Source organism: Nicotiana tabacum, chromosome 13, assembly GCF_000715075.1.
Source record: "Nicotiana tabacum cultivar K326 chromosome 13, ASM71507v2, whole genome shotgun sequence".
NCBI classification, from domain to species: Eukaryota; Viridiplantae; Streptophyta; class Magnoliopsida; order Solanales; family Solanaceae; genus Nicotiana; species Nicotiana tabacum.
The window spans coordinates 12,917,791-12,940,007 of record NC_134092.1 but is presented as its reverse complement, the minus strand read 5'-3'; the positions used below and the strand labels follow the sequence as shown (position 1 = coordinate 12,940,007).

Sequence of the window (22,217 nt, the reverse complement as noted above, 5' to 3'; positions counted from 1 at the left end):
GTGGTTGAATGGGCTTCTGGATTTTGTAACTTTTGTTGAGTTCCGAGACGTGGGACCCACATCGATTATTTGAGCTAAAATTCAATTTTTATGGAAAATTAGCATTTTCTTATGGAATTAATTCCAATGAATTTTATTGACTGAAACAAATTATTTATGGCTAGATTCGAGGCGTTTGGAGGCCAACTCACGAGGAAAGGACAATGCAGAATAAGAATTTCACAGCTTGAGGTAAGTACCAGTTTTAAATCTGGTTCTGAGGGTATGAAACCCCGGATTTTTGTATCATGTGATTACTTTGGAGGTGACATACATGCTAGGTGACGGGCGTGTGGGCGTGCACCAAGGGGATTGTGACTTGGTCCGTCCCGTGAAACGGTAAAATTGAATAACTCGTTGTTAGCTATATTCTTTCTATGTGTTGGAGAAATGTGACTGTAAATCATGTTAGAAATCATGCTTAGGCTATGTGATGATACTGTTAGGACCCACAGAGGTCGCGTACTTGTAGAATTATTTGCTAATTGCTGTCTTGTACTTAGTCATGATTTTTCTTGCGTATTATACCTCAGTCTTTTCTGTATATTTGTTGATACACTATGTTATCTTTGTTTGGGCTGAACTTTGTGATTTCTGAGAGCCCGAGAGACTAGAGAGGTTGAGGACTGAGTAAGGCCGAGGGCCTGTCGGTGAGGTAAGGATATTATGGCATGTGAGTTGTCCGTACAGGATATTATAGCACGCGAGTTGTCCATGCAACACATGAGTTGTCTGTGCAGATAATGGCTCTTGGGCTGTAGGAGCCCCTCCGGAGTCTGTACACCCCTAGTGAGTGCGGGTACCCATTGAGTGTGAGTGCTGAGAGCTGAGAGCCGAGTAGTTGAGCTATTGTGATGAGTTTAGTAACTGTTGCCTGAGAGGCCGTACTTGCTTTGCATTTGTTGTTGCACTTGGTTACTATCTGTCATTGTTGTGAAATCTCTAAAAGATTTTATATCCGGATTACATGAACTTGAACTGTTTAAAATTGATTTGACTTAAACTGCTGGATTTGAAAGCATGTCTATTCTTTGTTGGAATTACTGTAAGTGAACTATAACTGTGTAGCTCGTCATTATCTTCAGTTCCTTAGTTATTATTGTTACTTGCTGAGTTGGTTATACTCATACTACACCCTGTACTTCGTGTGCAGATCTAGGTATTCCCGGACATAGCGGGTATTGATCATTTCGCGCAGTTGATTTTCAGGAGATTTTAAGGTAGCTGTCGTGTTCCGCAGACCTTGTCTCTCCTTATCTATCTCCTTGTTTACTGTATTTGGTCTCAGACTATTATAGACCGTATTTTCCAGACTTGTATTCATATTAGATGCTCATGTACTCAGTGACACCAGGTTTTGGGGAATGTTCATATCAGTATTTGTGAGATTTTGTGTTGTATATAAATATTATATTTTCAAACTTAAGAGAAATTATATTTTATTAAGATTATCGACTTGCCTAGTATCGGTATAGGCGTCATCACCTAGTCTTACATGTTCTCTTTACCGATGGAACCATCCTCATTAATCTTGGAGGGTTCTATGCTATTTATAGATGATGCTATCCATAACATAAATTCATGAGGAAGTAACTTATATATCTAAGAGAACCAATTAGAGTTTAAGAGATTATATCAAAGAGAACTAATGTATTATAACTATAATACATGCAATTAAAAATACATGTACACTCAATCACAATGGAGGTTGAAAAGATAGAAAGAAAAAGGAGAAAGAAAATGAAAAAGAGGAAATAAAAATGCAATTTTTGTTGGCTTGGAATCCTTTGGGAGGTTTTGGAAAGTTTCTTCAATGGATGTTTAAAGGAGAGGAAGAAAAAAGAGAAAGCAAATGAAGGGGAAATAAATAAATAAATAAATAAAACTAAAATGAGGGGATGCAGAGGGGTATAATTGTAACGACCCGACCGGTCATTTTGAGCTCTAGCGCATCGTCCGGAGGTTTGAGGCCTTAAGTAGATTCACTTCATATTTTATGACTTGTACTTGTGGTCGGAATCGAATTTCGGGAAGTTCGGAGTTGATATGGAAAAACACTTCTAAATTCGGAAGTTTTAAGTTGGTAGAATTGACTAAGGTTTGACTTTTGAGTAAATGATCTCAGAATTGAGATTTTAAGATTCCAATAAGTTCGTATGATGATTTCGGACTTGGGCGTATGTTTGGGTCGAGTATCAGGTGGCATGGGAGCATTTCAGCACTTATTATGGAAGGTTGGCATTTTGAAGGTTTAAGAATTTTTTAAGTTTGGTTTGAAGTTGGCTTTGGTGTTATCGGTGTTTGATTGGGGTTGCGAGCCTTGGAATAGGTTCGTATCGTAATTTGTGACTTGTACGCAAAGTTTGGCGTCATTCCGGAATGTTTTGGTATGGTTGGGGCGCGTTCGTCGAAGTTTGAAAGTTTAAAAGTTTAAAGAAGGATTTCAATCGTCGATTCGTAGTTTCGATGATGTTTGGAGTGATTTGAGGCATATTCTAAGTTCGTAATGTTTTTTCGGACGCGTTGGTATATTTGGTCAAGGTCCCGGGGGCCTCGAGTGGATTCTGGATGGTTAACAAATCGAATTTTGTACTTAACGAAAAGCTGAAGAATTCCGGTTGCTGGTGCAACCGCTTCTACGGAACCTTCACCGCAGAAGCGAGGCAGTGAACCACAGAAGCGACTGGGAGTAAGCTGGACAGAGGTCGCAAGTACGAATAAATTTCCGCTCCTGCATGATCGCAGATACGACCACTGGAGAGTAGAAGCGGATTTTATTGGGGAAGGCTGGGACCGCATATGCGGTCGAGTTTCCGCAGAAGCGGAACCGCACCTACGGATAAGGATTCGCAGAAGCGAGGGTGCATAAGGGCTTAAGAAGTCAAAGATTCGATAGACGATCTTGCATGGGTTCTCACAGGTGTGATATTGAAGTCGCAGAAGCGTCTGTCGGATAAGCGACCTAGAATCCACATGTGCGAAGAGGTCACTGGGCAGTGTTGTTTTAAGAATGGGATTTCGCCCATTTGCTTTCATTCTCTCTTGGTTTGGGCGATTATTGGAGAGCTTCAAGTATAGATTTTCACCATCTATATCGAGGTAAGTAATTCCCATATATTGTGAGTTAAATACATAGTTTATATGCGGATTTGAACATGAAATTTTGTAGAAATTGTGGGAGTTTTGTAGAAAACCTAGAAATTGGTATTTTTGGATTTTGACCACAAAATTGATCATGGAATTCAAAATAAATTATATAGTTGAGCTCATGGTGTTATGGGTAAAGTTTACCTTCGAAAATATTTGGAATCCGGCACGTGGGCCTGAGGGTTAACTTTATTGATTTTTAGAGTGGAGTTGGAAATTATTATAAATTAATTAAGTATAAGCATTGGAGTATATTTTGATTGAATTGCACATTGTTTGACTATTTTCAGATCATTTGGATTGATTTGAAGATTTTGAGAGGCGTTGGAGCCTGTTATGGAACTTCGGAGCAAGGTACATCTCATGTTTAACCTTGTGAGGGGAAAACTACCCCTAAGTGATAATTATTATTATATGCAACTAGTTGTGGGTGCTACGTATGCACGAGGTGACGAGTGTTCGTATGTAACTAAAGCATGTTTATGTCTGGGTAGACTTAGAACTTTATCATGTAATACTTGAATTATTTGGAATTATTTTTCTAGCTTAATTAATTGAAATTTTTAACTGAAATTGATTTAGAAACATGTAAATATAGTAGGCCGAGCTTTATCACCTGAGTTGTTTCCAAGATATTTGATAAATGAATATGGGTATATCTCTTATTATGCCCATGTATTGTATTATAAACACGTATCTTGTAATTCGATAATCCCCTTCCCTTTTTGTGGAGCGAGCCGAACACCTCGGCAGTATAATAGATGCATCTATGGTTCGTGTCGCACGACCCTCGGTAGTGTACATGTTATTCTGGATAGGGCCGAATGACCTTGGTATAATCATGCGTTATATCGCTGGTAGTATGAACATTCATGAGGTCATCTTCCCACCGATGCCCGGCATTTTGTATGGTATTCCTAATTCATTTGATATTGGCACTTGACATGTTCTGAGCTGTTAAGGTAGAATACAAGAATGAGAAATTCATACTTTAAAAGAAATATTTGGAAGATTATGTAACTTACCGACTTACCCCTTTATTGCAGTGTGCTTTATATCTACTTATGATTTATTATATTGCCTTATTGGTCCTCTAGTAAGTGTCGACGTCGACTCCTCGTCACTACTCCTCCGGGGTTAGGCTAGATACTTATAGGGTACTCGTTGATTTACGTACTCATGCTGCACTTCTGCACTTAATGTGTATGATTTACCTACAGGTTCATTTGATGACTATCTTGGTATGTAGGAGTAGTTGTTGAAGAGACTTCGTGTGTGCCACAATCCAGGCTACACATCGCAGCCCGCATAGTCTCCCTCGTACTACTTATTTTATCCTGTCTTATTTACATTCTAGACAGAGGATGTATTATTATTTTATTCCTTAGAAAATGCTCATGCACTTGTGACACCGGGTTTTGGGATTATACTAGTTGATGCTTATAGTTTCGTATATTATTATCGCCTTTTTAATTCTTGTATAAACTACAAATGTTGTCTTATTAAAATATATGATTTCGAAAATAATGAAATGAGTAAATAAATGGATAAATCACCGTTGGCATGCCTGACGGCGGCGTTAGGCGCCATCACGACATGTAGTAGATTTTGGGTCGTGACAATAATTGTCTCATTTCGTATAGTTTAGGGGCATACTTTGACCCTTTCTAGAAAAATGAAGGGGGATGGGGGAGGGATGTGCCAGGTGGATTTTATAAAAGAGAAAAATATTTCCTCGGAATAAAATTCAAAATTAGGTTCGTTAGTGAAGGAATGTAGAAATGATTCCTTTAGGACACGACATGGGAACAAACGATGTCAACTTTTAACGGAGGGTAAACATGTCCTATTTCGATTAGTCGAGGGACAATTTTAAACCTTTTCCGTTCTTTTTATAATCAATAAATAAAGAAATCTCTAATTTCTCATGCCCTCTTTTATTAACATAATTGTATGCCCATATTCATAAAATCCTAAATATGGCTCTGCTTGTGGTTAGTATATTTTACTCCTTGATCAATACATAAATGACACTATGATCAACTTCTATATCTCAAAAGAACTATGTGGCAATTTAAAATATTTTTGGTCGAAGTTGGAGGTGAACAATAAGGATTTTGAAAGTTATAGAGAGGTACCCTTGCCCATCAAATGGTTGAAGATATATAAGAACACAAAAATGTTTATTGCTCAAATAGATATTCTGTATACGGTCAAAACCTATTTGAGTCAGTCGTACGGACTGGTCGAGACGAGAATGTTTCGATCAAAATATATCCGCATGACAAGCTCGGTCAAGGTCCGAAGTAGGTACGGCGAGCTTCGAGCTCTAAGAACAATCAATGAATAGCTCGATATCATTATCGAGCTCATATCCAAATCGAACTACGAGGCAAAACGGAGATTATAGAAGATGCATGGACCGACCAACACTCACCCCGAATACCGAGACCCCAAGTCAGAATCGAGCTCGGACCAAGACCGAGGGCTCGATCTAATACAGAGCTCGAGCCAGTATCGAGCTCGCAGACTAGGGCCGTTGCAACTACACTATAGGAGAGAATCTTGGTGGAAATCGAGAAAAAGATAATACATCATGGGTTCTCCACTACGTATTTTTTTATTGTATATAAATTAGGATCCCTCTACTATAAGAGGGACATGGATTGTAAGCAAGAAAAAGGACACTGTAACAACAAATCACTTCTCACATTGAAAGATATCCCCTTGTGCTTGTTTTACTTTATCTTATTCATTCCTTTTACTCACTATTCTCATTCTCATAGTCAAGAATACACATATTTCTATTTCTCTACACGATTTATGTCAAATTGTATCACATATCCTTAGAACCATACATAAATCTAACGTTATCCGATTTTTCGGGTAAACAGTTTGGCGCCCACCGTGGGGCTAAGGGTAACAGTGGTTGTTTGATACAAATCTACAATGCACACCAGCTTACAACTTAAAATTAGCAATGGCTTTACCTATCGACCACGAAGCCGGCCTTCAAGATAAAACCAACAACTTGGCACCCGGGGCCGGAAGGCCACTCGATGATGGCACAGAGGCTCGAATCGAAGCACCCAAAATTCGAGCCGAAGTACCATTGGAAGTCAATTCACAAATAGCTCTAGAGGCGAATCAGCGTTCCGAACCGGAAAGAAGCATTCAGGGCGGTACTCGATCCGTAGCTCGAGACACCCATAACGTGGAGGAGATCGAAGTCAGCTTAAGGATGATCTTCGAGATGTTACAAGCCCAGCAAATGGCGATAGCTCAGTTGCAGAGCCAAACTCAGGTACAAAGAAGGCTGGAGCCCAATCCGCTTCGAGAAATCGCCCACAGAACGGAACCAGCCATAGTGAAGTCAAATGAGCAAGAATCGGGGACTACTCCCAAAATTACTAAATTGCGCGAGGAACTCAAAAAACGACGAAGCAAATGATAAAAAAGTAGAAACATATAATTCCAGGGTCGATCAGATCCCGGAAGCTCCACCAATGATAAAAAGGCTAGATTCAAAAAAATTCATTCAAAAGCCTTTTCCCTCGAGTGCAGCCCCAAAAATCAATCCCCAAAAAATTCCGTATGCCCGAAATTATCAAATATAACGGAACGACTGACCCCAATGAGCACGTCACTTCTTACACGTGTGCCATCAAGGGCAATGATTTGGAAGATGATGAGATTGAATCTGTATTATTAAAAATATTCGGTGAAACTCTGTCAAAGGGGGCAATGGTTTGGTATCATAATTTACCATCTAACTCTGTTTTGCTATGCTTGCAAATTGCTTCGTAAAAGCACATGCCGGAGCCATAAAAGTCGAAACCAGAAAGTCGGACCCATTCAAGGTAATACAAAAGGATAACGAGATGCTAAGGGAGTTCGTAGCTCGTTTTCAAATGGAACGAATGGATCTGCCACTAGTCACAAACGATTGGGCTGTTCAAGCTTTCACTCAAGGTCTAAACAAGCGGAGCTTGATGGCTTCACGGAGGCTGAAGAAATATCTAATCGAGTACCCAGCTATTACTTGGACCGATGTGCACAATCAATATCAATCCAAAATAAAAGTCGAAGATGACCAGTTGATTTCTAGGTCCGTTACGAAAAAGCAAAAGTCGACCAGAGATCGATACCAACCATATAGCAAAAATGATACTACTGCTGAGTATCCGAGGCCTCTTTAAAATGAACCTCATACACTGGGGGGCTTTATCATTAAATGCATATGTGATGATTATCAAGTTCGGTGCAAAGGAAGTTACTTCGTTATTTCATGACAAACAGTGTCTTAACAGGAAACGTTGTAAGAGCCAAATGGTCTAAACGAACCATGCTTATGTAGTTGGCCCGAGCCCTGACGCAAAACATGAACCCATGTATAATGACTTGCAAAGAAAGCCCTCTTCTTTACCGATATTCTATGTTCAAGATTTATTATGCAAACAGGATCGAGTTCGAACAAGCGCTCACTCGACCATTACGCCTACGGGCTACATTATATCGAGTTCGAATCATTCACTCGACTACTAAGCCTATGGGCTACTTTTATTTAGAGTTCGAATCAATCACTCGACTACTAAGCCTACGGGCTACTTTTATTTCGAATTCGAGCAATCACTCACTCGACTACTAAGCCTACAGGCTACTTTGACTATTACGCCTATGAGCTACATTGCATCGAGTTCAAATCATTCGCTCGACTGCTAAGCCTACGGGCTACCTTTATTTCGAGTTCAAGCAATCACTCACTCGACCATTAAGCCTACAGGCTACTTTGACTATTACGCCTATGGGCTACATTGCATCGAGTTCGAATCATTCGCTCGATTGCTAAGCCTACGGGCCACCTTTATTTCGAGTTCGAGCAATTACTCACTCGACCATTAAGCCTATGGGCTACTTTGACTATTACACCTACGGGCTACATTGCATCGAGATCGAATCACTCATTCGACTCCTAAGCCTACAGGCTACTTTTATTTCGAGTTCGAGCAAGCACTCACTCAACCATTAAGCCTACGGGCTACTTTGACCATTACGCCTACGGGCTACATTGCATCGAGTTCGAATCATTCACTCGATTGCCAAGCCTACGGGCTACCTTTATTTCGAGTTCGAGCAATCACTCACTCGACCATTAAGCCTACAGGCTACTTTGACTATTACGCCTACGGGCTACATTGCATCGAGTTCGAATCACTCACTCGACTACTAAGCCTACGGGCTACTTTTATTTAGAGTTCGAGCAATCACTCACTCGACTAGTAAGCCTACGGGCTACTTTGACTATTATGCCTATGGGCTACATTGCATCGAGTTAGAATCATTCGCTCGACTTCTAAGCCTACGGTCTACCTTTATTTCGAGTTCGAGCAATCACTCACTCGACCATTAAGCCTACGGGCTACTTTGACCATTACGCCTACGGGCTACCTTTATTTCGAGTTCGAGCAATCATTCACTCGACTGCTAAGCCTACGGGCTACTTCGACCATTACGCCTACGGGCTGCATTGCATCGAGCTCTAATTATTCAGTCTACTACTAAGCCTATAGGCTACTTTGTTTTCGATTTCGGGCGAGCACTCACTCGACTATTACGCCTACGGGCTACATTATTTCGAGCAAAACTACTCATTTATTCAAATTAAAATGAATACTTGACTATTTAAGCTGAAGGATGTTCGAGCCCGAGAAAGCAAAGGGGACTACCCACAAGGCCCGAAGGCAACAGAGATTTAAACTCAAACTATCTATTTAGTTTGAAAGGCCATTTTTCTTCAAAAAGAAGAAAGATTTATATTTACAAATTCTTTGTATAAAGGTGGCTACTCCTCCAAAAATAAGTTCTTTATACAAAAACCGAAAGCGGTATCAAAAGAACGCATCGATCGACCTAAGGCCCTAAATGACTCAATCTTCATCGGAGGCCATAATCTCGGCATCGTCCTCGTCTTCAGACTCCCCCGAGTCATCGGAGTCCTCCTCAGGAAAGGCCAACCTCCGTGATTTGTTCTCCTCCGCCCTGGCGACTTCAATCTCGGCCCCAACATCGAAGCCCTGAGCTCTGACATCCTCGAGAGCCTCTCTCCAAGCATGCCACTTTGCATTTTCAACCATGCTCGCAGCTTTGGCTTGGTTGACCTCGACATCGATCCTGAACTGAGCCACTTTAGCATCGGCTCTTTTGTTGGCCTAGATCACTTCAGATCTGGCCACTTCGAGTTCTTTGGCCAAATCTGCTTTATCTAAAGTGGCCAAATCCAACCGATGCTAAAGCTCTTTCATCTTTTCGATCAGCCCCAAAGCATTTTCTTTCGCAGATCGTAGTTGGGCATTGGACAGCTCCAATTGAGCTTCGATGGCTTCCTTTTTCAAGGCAAGGTTATCCATACACCTTTTAAATTCTTCTGCCTCGGCCAGTAGCGCATTTACCTATAAGTTAAGCCGTTTAATCTACTCGACCCTCTGCCAAACCTGCAGAATCGGATCGTTAGTGGTTATCTATTTTTCATCTTCACTATCATGGAACATTCAGAATACCTGCTCAGCCATCTCCTCGTGCTCTCCCCAAGCCGCTGTCAAATCTGCTCGAAGTGTTTCACTAAGAAGCTTGTACGAGCCACTCTTCTCAGTGAGGCTCCGAACCTCGGCATCATGCTCCTCCCTGATTCGAAGAAAGGCCTCGTAATGCAACACCAAAGCCTACAAACGAAAGGAGAAACATTAGAATTACCTACAACTCTGTGTGAAAGAAGCGGCAAAAACGTCATCAGAGTTACCCGATTCAAAGCATGTTGGGCCTCGTTGAAGAGACAGACAGGCCCCACCGCATTCATCACTGATGTATCTTCTTCAGTCATCAAGGACCGAAGGTAACTGGAAATCCCCACAGAGGAAGAAAAAATTCGGGTATCCGCAGGTACGGAGAGCACTATCTTCCGCCTTCGGTCGGATCGATACTCGGGGCCGGAAATCGGTCCACTAGTTTATGAATCGATGAAGGCTCGGTGGAACCCGACCATGACACTTTTTTGGGTACCGGCATTCCACCAAAACCGGTAACCTCCTCTGAGGCACCTGACTCGAGCCCCTCCAGAAAACCGTGGATATCGGCCGACTCCTGAATACCCTCATAGGACCGATCCTCCAACATGATGGCCTCTCGAATCATGGCATCCGAAATTTGAGGGGATCCACCAATGTCAACTATCCTGAACTCATCCCTTGAAATATCTTCTACTGCCTGAGAAGATCTACCCTCGGTATCCCTTCCAACCATCTTAGCTCGAGAAGGGACAATCTCGACTTCTTCTTGTTCTGGGATTATGGCCAAGGTTCCCTGATTTGCTTCCACCAAATTGGAAGACTGTTGAATCACAACATTAGCCCGTACGCAGGCTAAATTCTCCTCTCCTTCTTTGGGTTCGTCCCTTGAATGGCAGACCGCTTCCGAAGACATAACACTAGAGCCCCCTTTCGGCTTTCGATGTCTCTTAGCCGGTTTCTTCTTTTTTAAGCTCAGGGAGCCCGATACGTCTTTTCTCTTCCTTTCTTTCACCTGCTTCAGGACAGGAACGTCTTCGCCACCAGATGGCGGCCTCATGAATACATCTTTCCCAAGTCCTACAAAAGGGAAGAGGGAGATTTACCATACAAACCGATGAATAGACAAGTCAACAAAAAGATTTACCATGACTGCTAGCCTCCCATCGACCCTTTGATAATTCGACCCAAGCACGCTTGGAGTACGGTCTCTGCAATACCAAGCTTTTGACCCATTGTCTAAGATCCGGGATCGGTTCCGGCATTCGAGCTACGACTGTGATAAGGAAAAATGGATCAACAAAATAAAAACACAAAATCAAAATGGGCAAAGAGAAACGTTAACTCACGGCTCATGTTCCATTTCTCGGGAAATGGCAAGTCATCGGCAGGGATCAGATCCGAGGTTCTGATTCGAACAAAACGGCCCATCCAACCCCGATCCCGGGTCTCGTCTGGAGAATGGCGCTTTGGTTTCTCGGCGAGCAAGCTTGATCAGCCCTCGTCGATAAAGTTGTGGACTGTAAAGACGCATAAGATGATCGAGGGTGAAGATGCGCCCCTCGACCTTGATCTAGAAAAATCGAAGAAGAATCACTATCTTCCAAAAAGAAGGATGGATTTGGCCCAGGGTCACATCATACCTCTTACAAAAGGCAACGATGACAGGGTCCAGGGGTTCCAACGTGAAAGGATAAGTATAAATAATTAAGAACCCTTCGACATAGGTAGTAATTAATTCATCGGGCAATGGGATTACTACGAGTTTATTATCCCAGTTGTATTCTTGTATGACTTTATCGAGAACTTTTTCGGTGATTGAAGATTGGTACCTCGACATCGACTCACACTGACCCGGTCTCGGAGAAGTCTTTTCAATTTTAAAATTTCCTACTGTCGAACACCCAACCGGAATGAATTCCTCAGGGCGGGGCTCTTCCATATCCTCGCCACCAGCAGGTCAAGATAAAGAAGCGCTCTCTTTTTGCGGAACAGTTTTAGACGTTTTTGCCATTTAAAATTTCGTAAATAAAGAACGGAAGTATTTGATATTCTAAGGAAGAGTTTGCAGTAAAACTCACAGGCTTACAGGCAGAAAACTCAGAAAAGATGAAAAGGAACTTGAAAATTTTGGAAGATTGAAGACGTAAAAATGATGAATGGTGGAAGGAAAGGCTATTTATAGATTAAAGCATTGACAGTTCAATATCGAAGGTGGCCGACCACCGTTTGACACATTAAATGTATCGGTAAAACCGAACCGATGGGACAGCTATCACATACGTCATGGTCGGGATCGATGAAAACGTCAGTATATATCTGATCGAGCTGTTGGGAAATCATATCGTTTCTCGCCACATCCTTTTTCGAGAAACGAGGGGACTATCTGTGTACGGTCAAAATCGATTTGGGTCAGTCGTACGGACTGGTCGAGACGATAATATTTCGATCAAAATATATCTGCATGACAAGCTCGGTCAAGGTTCGAAGTAGGGGCGGCGAGCTTCGAGCTCTAAGACCGATCAATGACAAGCTCGATATCATTATCGAGCTCATATCCAAATCGAACTACGAGGCAAAGCAGAGATTATAGAAGATGCATGGACTGACACTCACCCCGAATACCGAGATCCCAAGTCGGAATTGAGCTCGGACCAAGACCGAGTGCTCGATCCAATACCGAGCTCGAGCTAGTATCGAGCTCGCAGACTAGGACCGTTGCAATCGCACTATGGGAGAGAATCTTTGCGGAAATCGAGAAAAAGATAATATATCATGGGCTCTCCACTACGTATTCTTTATTGTATATAAAGTAGGATCCCTCTACTATAAGAGGGACATGGATTGTAAGCAAGCAAAAGGACACTATAACAAAAGATCATTTCTCACATTGAAAGATATCCCCTTGTGCTTGTTTTACTTTATCTTATTCATTCCTTTTACTCACTATTCTCATTCTCATAGTCAAGAATACACATATTTCTATTTCTCTACACGATTTATATCAAATTGTATCGCATATCCTTAGAACCATACACAAATCTAACGTTATCCGATTTTTCGGGTAAACAATTTGGCGCCCACCGTGGGGCTAAGGGTAACAGTGGTTGTTTGATACAAATCTGCAATACACTCAAGTTTACAACTTCAAATCAACAATGGCAAACCCTCGATTGATGGCTTTACCTATCGACCACGAAGTCGGCCTTCAAGAAACTCCTAATCAAAAACGTTCGCTCCGCCCTGTTTTATGCGGTTGAAGTAGTGCCAGCACATAGGTTAGACATGATCTTGGTCTATTCATAGACAGAGATATGATTCATATATATATATATATATATATATATATATATCTTTTATTTTATTCTTATGCAACTCGTTAAAAAGAATTTTGTCCCTTTACGCTAAAGTTTAACGAGATCGATTCGTTGCATCCCAAACATGCCTTTATGCTCCTAAAAATCTAAAATTCTCTTTTCTCCCTCTCTCTTTTGCGTAATGAAAAGTTAAATCCCAAACGGGACAGCCACAAAAGAAAAAAATACTATTGTCAAGTCACTCAAAAGACATTTATGTGTAATCCGTCATGCAATCTGAAATTTATAGTATTTGACTTGCTATAACAGATAAATGTAACTTGATAGTACAAAGTTTTTTTTACAGATTTACAAATAAAATGTTGGTAGAGATAGTTATTCAAGAATAAGTGACCAAAATACAATATTGGCTTTGGAGAATTGATTTAACAAGGTCGCAGATTCTTTGACTAGTTTGAGTTTAAAAAAGCATACTTTTATTATAAGTACATCAACAAAACAAAATATATTTGTGATAAATTCACTACTATATACTCCATCCGTTTCAATTTATGTGAACTTATTTCCTTTTTAGTCATTTTAAAAAAGAATAACTACTTTCCTTATTTGAAAATAATTTATCTTTATACAATGATTTATAGCTACACAAAATATAGGTGCCTCATTTTACTCCACTGGTTCAAAAGTCTTCTATCTTTTCTTAAACTTCGTGCTCAATCAAATGGATTCACATAAATTGAAACGGATGGAGTATATGATTTCACTACTATAAGACGAAGATCCATAGACTTACTAGCTAGCTAGTAATTAATTGATCTCTATATCCAAATAGCATTAGCCCTTAGAAGCAATTGTTTGAGCTTGCCTCTAACATTAAGACTCATAATCTCATTAGAACCACCAACAAAATCCTTGCCAATGAACACGGCTGGCACACTTAGTTGACACCCTAATTCAACCAATGTATTCTCCATTTGCCTCCCATTTGGAAGTTTATCGAGCTCATAAACTGTAGGATTTGCTCCGAAACCTCGGATTAGGGTTTTAATACTGTGAGATATGCAGCAACTGCTGTTGCTAAAAATCACCACTGGACTTTCTGCTCCCAACTTCATCACCATATCCATGTTTATACCTTAAGAAAATTTATGGTTTTGACTAGACTATGGCAAGTTAGAGAAACTTTTGTGAAGTTGTGTGTGTAGCTAAAAGAAAAGAAATTTGTATAACTAATTAATTAAGTCTTGATTTGGTATGAGAAATGTGAAATTGTAGAAAGGCTAAATATAAGGCTTAAGGTGGTGCATGGGATCAAAATGAACAGAACAAGAGATTACAGAATTCCAAAAGGGACAAGTAGGTGGATATGCAAATTATTCCTTAATCATCATGTATTGTTTCACAAAGGATCAATTCGTCTTCTCTAGGACTTGATAATTGTGTCACGTTGTAGTCCTAATAATTTCCATAGAAATATTTTACTGTTCGAAATATATTCTTGGAATCAAACATTCTCTTACTACTTTATGACCTGATCCACAAAGAGTATGATTTCGGTATCATTATTTAATATGAAATTAATATGAGAGAATGAGCACGTCTATATACTGTAGTGATTGACAAAATGATCCTTTTTATGTCTTAATCTATTAGTTTTAAAAGTGAAAAAATTGAGTGTATATATCTTTTGGGCAGATCCGTACACAAGGCATCTCGTATTTACGCAGGGTTCGGGGAAGAGTCGCACCCCAAAGGGGTGTAATGTAGACACTCTACCCTAATGCACATCTCGAACTCATGACCTATAGGTTCCACAAAAATAATTTTACCGCTGCTCCTAGACTCTCCTTCGTATATTTCTTCTCAAACTAAAAAGAATCAATATTTTAATTACATTTTTTTAATCCCATATACATAATGGCATCTAAGTATTGATTTGAAAAATGAAAGCCGAGATATCCTATAAACATGCTGTTGCATAAAGTCAATAATATTATCCGTACCAAGAGAAGACAGAAGAAGAAGGAGGTACTATATAAAGAGGTATCTAGATAACTCTGCATGTATTTATAAATTGACTTTGCTTTAATTAGCTGGACTGGAATAAATGCTTTTTCAAATATTCTGAACAGTAAATCACATGATAAGAAGAAGGGTACTACGTATTGTTCTCCTTATCGTCAAGGGATTCTTACCTAAAGAAAAGGGCCTTAATTAGCAAGAAGAGAAAGGATCGATTGCTACTTCGAAAGGCCATATATTATCTCCTCTTTGGTCTTTTTACTGAGAAGAGGTACTATAGGAGAATGATCAGCTACTTTTAGGGGCGGAGCTAGAGTTTAAAATACGAGTTTGGATGAACCTAATAACTGTAATTTAAATTTTGTATTTGTCTTAATAATATAAAAGAGTTAAAATTTTAAATGCGTTAAGTTTCAAATACTAACGTCACCTCTAATTACTTCAATTGATCTCCGCAAAAACTAATTTGTGTGGTCATTTTTCCTCAGTTATTTTTCTTGTTTCTTTGTGGAAGTAAGCCACAAAGAAAGACAGAGAGAGGACGGTCGCGTTAGTGGAATAGGAACCCTCTAGTTAAGTGGTAGGGTGAAACACTATCTTCACTAAACTACAATTCTAATCCAATTTAACTGTTATTTGTACTATATCCTTTTGGTTGATTAGTATATTTTACTCCATTTTAATACATAAAAGACACTATGATCAGCTTCTACGTATCTCAAACGATTTATGTGTATTGGTTGTCCAAACAAAGTCCCACATTGGTAGCTGAAAAGATTGGAAGTCTACATATAAGTTGTAGAGATCTCTTAATGGCGTGAGGCCTTTTAGAGAAAATCATATGGGCTTAACGCAAAACTGTTAATATCATACCATGTTAAGAGTATTGTTTGGCCGTTTTAGCCCAACAACTGGTATCACAGTCTAGATTCAGTGAATGAGTATGTCGATGACAAAGTGATGGTGCATGACTTGCTTTGCTTACCCTTACGAGCTTGAAGACGCACATACAAGAAGGAGCTAGTTGCGGGCTTTGGTTGTCATAATACTTTAAAAATGTAGATGTACACAATGAATCTCGAAAATTGACTAGTTGATCGTGATAACTAATGGGCTATGTGGAACTTAGTTCAAGGGGAAGATTGTTGAGTATGCGAACGAAGTCCCGAATCGACCCCCAAGGCACTGCTTCGAGGTCGGAAATGCGCGACGCCCATCTTGAAGGTCGAACTCGATCCAAGACCGAAGGGCCCGACCCAGTAACGAGTTCGAGCTAGTATCGAGCTCACAGACAAGAGCCGTTGCAACCACACCAAGAAAGAGAATCTTGGCGGGAATCAAGGAAGAGACAAGTCATTATGGGTCTTCCACTACATGTTTTATTTTATTATTTTTTGGTAATGACCCTTTTCTATAAAAGGGGGAATCCTTGTAAGCTAGAGAGCGGTGGGGGGGGGGGACATAAAAAAAGATCACTTCCTCTAGATATTGATAGTAATCCCCTTGTGCTTATTTTACTTATTCATTCTTTTTGCTTATTATTTTCGTTCTCACAGTCAAAAATACACATATTTTCATTTTTCTACGCAATTTATATCAAATTGTATCGCATATCCTTAGAACCATCCACAAATCTAACGTTATCCGATTTTTCTGGTAAATAGTTTGGCGCCCACCGTGGGGCTAAGGGTAACAGTGATCGTTTGATATAAATCTAAAGTACACGCCAGTTTGCAACTTTAAATCAGCAATGGCTTCACATATCGACCACGAAGCCGGCCTTCAAGATGAAACCAACAACTTGGCACCCGGGGTCGGAAGGCCACTCGATGATGGCACCCGAAATTCGAGCCGAAGTACCATTGTATGTCAATTCAAAATTAGCTCTAGGGGCGAATTAGCATTCCGAACCGGAAAGAAGCATTCAGGGCGGTACTCGATCCGTAGCTCGAGACGCTCATAACGTGGAGGAGATCGGAGTCAGCTTACGGATGATCTTCGAGATGTTACAAGCCCAGTAAATAGCGATAGCTCAGTTGCAAAGCCAAACTCAGGTACAAAGCAGGCCGGAGCCTAATCCGCTTCGAGAAGTCACCCACAGAACGGAACCATCCATAGAGAAGCCAAATGAGCAAGAATCGGGGACTACTCCCGAAATTACTAAATTGCTCGAGGAACTCACAAAACGAGTCGAAACCAACGATAAAAAAGTAAAAACATATAATTCCAGGGTCGACCAGATCCCGGGGGCTCCACCAATGATAAAAGGGCTAGATTCGAAAAATTTCATTCAAAAGCCTTTTCCCTCGAGTGCAGCCCCAAAACCAATCCCCAAAAAATTTCGTATGCCCAAAATACCCAAATATAACGGAACGACCGACCCCAACGAGCACATCACTTCTTACACGTGTGCCATCAAGGGCAATGATTTGGAAGATGATGAGATCGAATCTATATTATTAAAAAAAATTCGGTTAAACCCTGTCAAAAGGGGCAATGATATAGTATCATAATTTACCATCTAACTCCATTGATTCTTTTGCTATGCTTGCAGATTGCTTCGTAAAAGCTCATGCTGGAGCCATAAAGGTCGAAATCAGAAAGTCGGACATGTTCAAGGTAATGCAAAAGGATAACGAGATGCTAAGGGAGTTCGTAGCTCGTTTTCAAATGGAACGAATGGATCTTCCACCAGTTACAGACGATTGGGTTGTTCAAGCTTTCACTCAAGGTCTAAATGAGCGGAGCTCGAGGGCTTCGCGGCGGCTGAAGCAAAATCTGATCGAGTACCCAGCTATTACTTGGACAGATGTGCACAATCGATATCAATCCAAAATAAGAGTCGAAGATGACCGGTTGACTTCTAGGACCATTACGAAAAAGCAAAAGTCGACCAGAAAAAAGCCAACCGCCAGATCAAAGTCTAGAGTAAGGAAGAAAAACTGTTTTGAGTGCAGGGAGCAAGGTCACTACAAGAGAGATTGTCCTAAGCTGAAGAAGAAAAAAGGGAAATAGAAAACAGACAATTCAACAAATATTGTTGACACTAGCAATAATTCTGATGATAGTGACTATGTAGGGAAAGTTTGTGTTGTGTGTTATAGTCATGGGCAGAATTCATGGGTTCTTGATTCTGGTGCTATTTTTCATATGTGTCCACACAAGAATTGGTTTGCAACTTACAAGCAAATGAGTGGGACTGTCTACATAGAAAATGATAATCCATTACCAATAGAGGGGATTGGTAACATCAAATTGAGAATGTTCGATGGAATTATCAAAAATATTGAGTGTTCGTGTGTTCCTCGGATAAAGAGAAATTTCATTTCTCTTTCGACTTTGGATGATCAAGGGTATAAATTTCACTCAGAGAATGAAATACTTAAAGTGTGTAAAGGCTACATGGTACTCATAAAGGGTAAACCACATTCTAAATTGTATCATCTTCAGGCCAGTGTAGTTGAAGGGGTAGTTGTTGTAGCTTCTTGGAATAATGATCTGAATCAGTCGCAGTTGTGGCACTTGCGACTTAGTCGTATGAGTGATAAGGGATTGTTTTTGTTGAGTAAGCAGAATTTTCTGAATGGGTACAAAAATCAAGTTTTGAATTTTTGTGAACATTGTGTGATTGGTAAATAGAAAAGGATAAAGTTTAGCAAGAAGGTCGAACACAGGACCAGAGACAAGTTAGATTATATACATTCAGACTTGTGGGGTCCAAGTAGAGTTTCTTCCAAGAGTGGTATTAGGTATTTTATGACTTTGATTGATGATTACTCGAGGATGGTGTGGGTGTATTTTCTAAAAACAAAAGATGAGGCATTTCCGACATTTGTTAAATGGAAGACGATGGTTGAGAGGCAGACAGAAAGAAAAGTTAAGCGTCTTTGAACTGACAATAGGTTGGAATTTTACAATTCTGAGTTCGATAATTTTTGTAGTGGAGAGGGCATAGTGAGACATCGCATGTGTGTCGGAACACCACAACAAAATAGTATTGTAAAATGTATGAACCGAACGCTTTGTGATAGGGCACAGAGCATGCTTTCACACTCATGTGTTAGCAAGGATTTTTGGGTTGAAGCAATCAATACAACTTGTTATTTGGTTAACAGATCTCTATCCACAGCTACTGAGTTCAAAACTCCTTTTGAGTTATGGTACGGTTCACATGCTGATTATTCAAATCTAAGGATATTTGGTTGTCCTCCTTATGCTCATGTGAGGGATGGAAAACTTGAGCCGAGGGCAAATAGGCACATATTTCTAGGGTATTCAATTGGAGTGAAAGGTTATTGTAAAGACTCGTCCAGTTATTTTGAGTATTACAACCTTGTTCCCTTACTTACTGTTCTTTTTGTGCTTTTCAGTTGTTATGTGACTTGCCGGGGTAGTTGGTTTGGGCCTGGTGAAGTTTTAAAATGAATTGAGACACTCAGTCTCAAGGATAAAAACTTAAGTTGAAGAGGTTGACCGGATGTTGACTTATATATAAACGACCATGGAATTTAGTTTTTATTATTTCAATAGCTTTGTATGGTGATTTTGGACATAGGAATATGTCCGAAAAATTATTTGAAAGTCCGTAGTTGATTTTGGCTTGAAATGGCAAAATTAGGAAATTGAATATTTCGAAGTTTGACCAAGAGTTAACTTTTTGATATCCAGGTCATAATCCATTTCTGAAAATTGTCATAGGTCCGTTATGTTATTTATTACTTGTGTGCAAAAATTGAGGTCAATCAGACTTGATTTGATAGATTTCGGCATCGAATGTAGAAGTTGGAATTCGTTAGTTTTCATTAGGCTTGAATTAGGGTGCAATTCATGGCTTTATCATTGTTTGATGTAATTTGAGGCTTCGAATAAGTTTGTATGATGCTTTGGGACTTATTGGTATATTAGGTTGAGGTCCCCGGGGCCTCGGGTGAGTTTCGGATGGTTAACGAATCAAAACTTGGACTTGGAGAAGTTTTAGAAAATTTCCAGTTCTGGTGCAATCGCACCTGCGATGGAAATAGTTGCAGGTGCACGACCGCAGAAGAGACATATTGATCGCAGAAGCGAACTGGAGCAGTGTAGGAAGAGGTCGCATATGCGCGGGATTCCGCATCTGCGATTACGCAGATGCGAGGGAGGCAGCGCAGAAGTGGAGGAACCTGGCATGGGGGAGTTCCGCAGAAGCGGTCCTTGTCTCGCAGAAGCGAGTCTGCAGAAGCGGATATGGGACCGCAAAAGCTGGAGTTCCGCAGGTGCAAAAGAATGACCGCAGAAGCGGTTAAAATTTCCGGAGAAGAGAAAGAACTGGGAAATGTACAAAAACAAAGGGGTCCGAGATTTTCTCATTTTTGGGCATTTCAAACACGATCTGGCGCGCTTTTTCAGAGGGCATTCAAGGAAAAACTTGAGGTAAGTCACTTATTATCATTGTTAGTCAATAATATTGAATTATCATCGAGTATTTTGACTAGATTACGTGTTTTTGAAGTGAAATTCGAAGATTTGGGCCTAGGGATTTAAAAATAAGATTTGAGGATTTGAAGGTCGAGTTGATGTCGAAATTTGGTAAATTTGGTATGGTTGGACTCGTGGTTGAATGAGCGTTCATATTTTGTAACTTTTTTTTGACTTCCGAGATGTGGCCCCACTGATGAATTTTGAGTTGAATTTCAGATTTTGTTGGAAAAGTTAGTATTTTCATATGGAATTGATTCCTATAATTTGTGTTTATTGTATCGAATTAATTGTAACTAGATTCGAGTCGTTCGGAGGCCGATTCGCGAGGCAAGGGTTTATTTGAATATATAACTTACACGGTTTGAGGTAAGTAATACTTCTAAACTTGGTTCTGAGGGTAGAAATCCCTGAATTTCGTGTTATATGAATTGTTTGGAGGTGACGCACATGCTAGGTGACGGGCGTGTGGGCGTGCACCATAGAAATTGTGACTTAATTGATTCCGTTGAGTTGCATAATTAAATAATCATATCATTATACACATATCCTCCACGTATTAGAGGTAATTGAGCAGAGACTCATGTTAAAGATCATGTTTAGGCTACGCGCCGATATTTTGGAGACCCACAGAGGTCTTATGGCTATTGAATCACTTGTTTAAATTTAAAATTTTTGTACTCAGTCACATCTATCATTTACATATCATATCTCAGTCGTTGTTGTAATTCATTGATACATCATATCATCATGTCGGGTTGATTTTCATGTTATTGAGGGCCCGAGAGACTGATGATTTTGAGTGATATTTATGGGATCAGGCTGCACGCTGCAACATATTTTTTTATTTATGTCTGGATCTGGCTATTATAGCGCCTAGGCTGAAGGAGCCCCTCCGGAGTCTGCACCCCCACAGTAAGCGCGATTGATTTTATATTGAGGGATGGATCTTCCATGTGCATGGATTTTACACAAATCATTTATATGTTTCGATGAATGTTCCCTGTCATAGATCATGCCTAATTATCTATATTGAGGGATGGATCTTCCTAGGGATAGATTGGCCTTACACAGTACTGAGCTACTGACTGTCAGTTGATATTATATTTGGGATGGACATTCCCTAGCTGGATTGGCCATATACAATACTAAGTGATTGAGTATTTTGAGAGTGTGAGTACACGAGGTTTCCACTGAGGTGCATCACATACAGCATGTACATTGGCATATAGATATAGAGATACCATATTACTCATATAATTCAGAATTAATTTATTTTACTTGTATTGAGTTTAACTGTTGAACTTGAAAGCATGATTACATTTATGTACTGTTATTTCTATACTTGACTATACTTGTTAAACTTGTCACTACTTTTAGCCCAAAGGTTAGACTTGTTACTTATTGAGTACATGGGGTCGGTTGTACTCATACTACACTCTGCACTTCGTGTGCAGATCCAGGTACTTACGGATACGGCGACTGCTAGATTTCGGAGTCTTATCTGTTGGAGACTATCAAGGTAGCTTCTTGGCATCCGCAGACCTTGTCTCTATTTCCTTTAAGTTATTTGTGTTGCTCTATATTTCCAGATAGTGTTTTATCAGTCACACTATGTTTTCATTTAGATGCTCATGTACTCAGTGACACCGTATTTTGGGAGTATATTTGTATCAGT

At 40.1% G+C, this 22,217-nt stretch overlaps 1 protein-coding gene across 1 annotated transcript; it reads right to left on the bottom strand.

Annotated features, from left to right (window-relative positions):
- Positions 1-13,881: 13,881 nt before the first annotated feature.
- Positions 13,882-14,190, bottom strand: LOC107804291 (monothiol glutaredoxin-S1-like). Its single transcript, XM_016628158.2, has one exon. It carries the CDS (start codon positions 14,188-14,190, stop codon positions 13,882-13,884), a length of 309 nt encoding a protein of 102 aa, XP_016483644.2.
- Positions 14,191-22,217: the final 8,027 nt, after the last annotated feature.

Bases quoted from the DNA above. Each gene is read 5' to 3' on its own strand.
- LOC107804291 (XM_016628158.2), bottom strand. From the start codon at position 14,190: ATGGATATGGTGATGAAGTTGGGAGCAGAAAGTCCAGTGGTGATTTTT.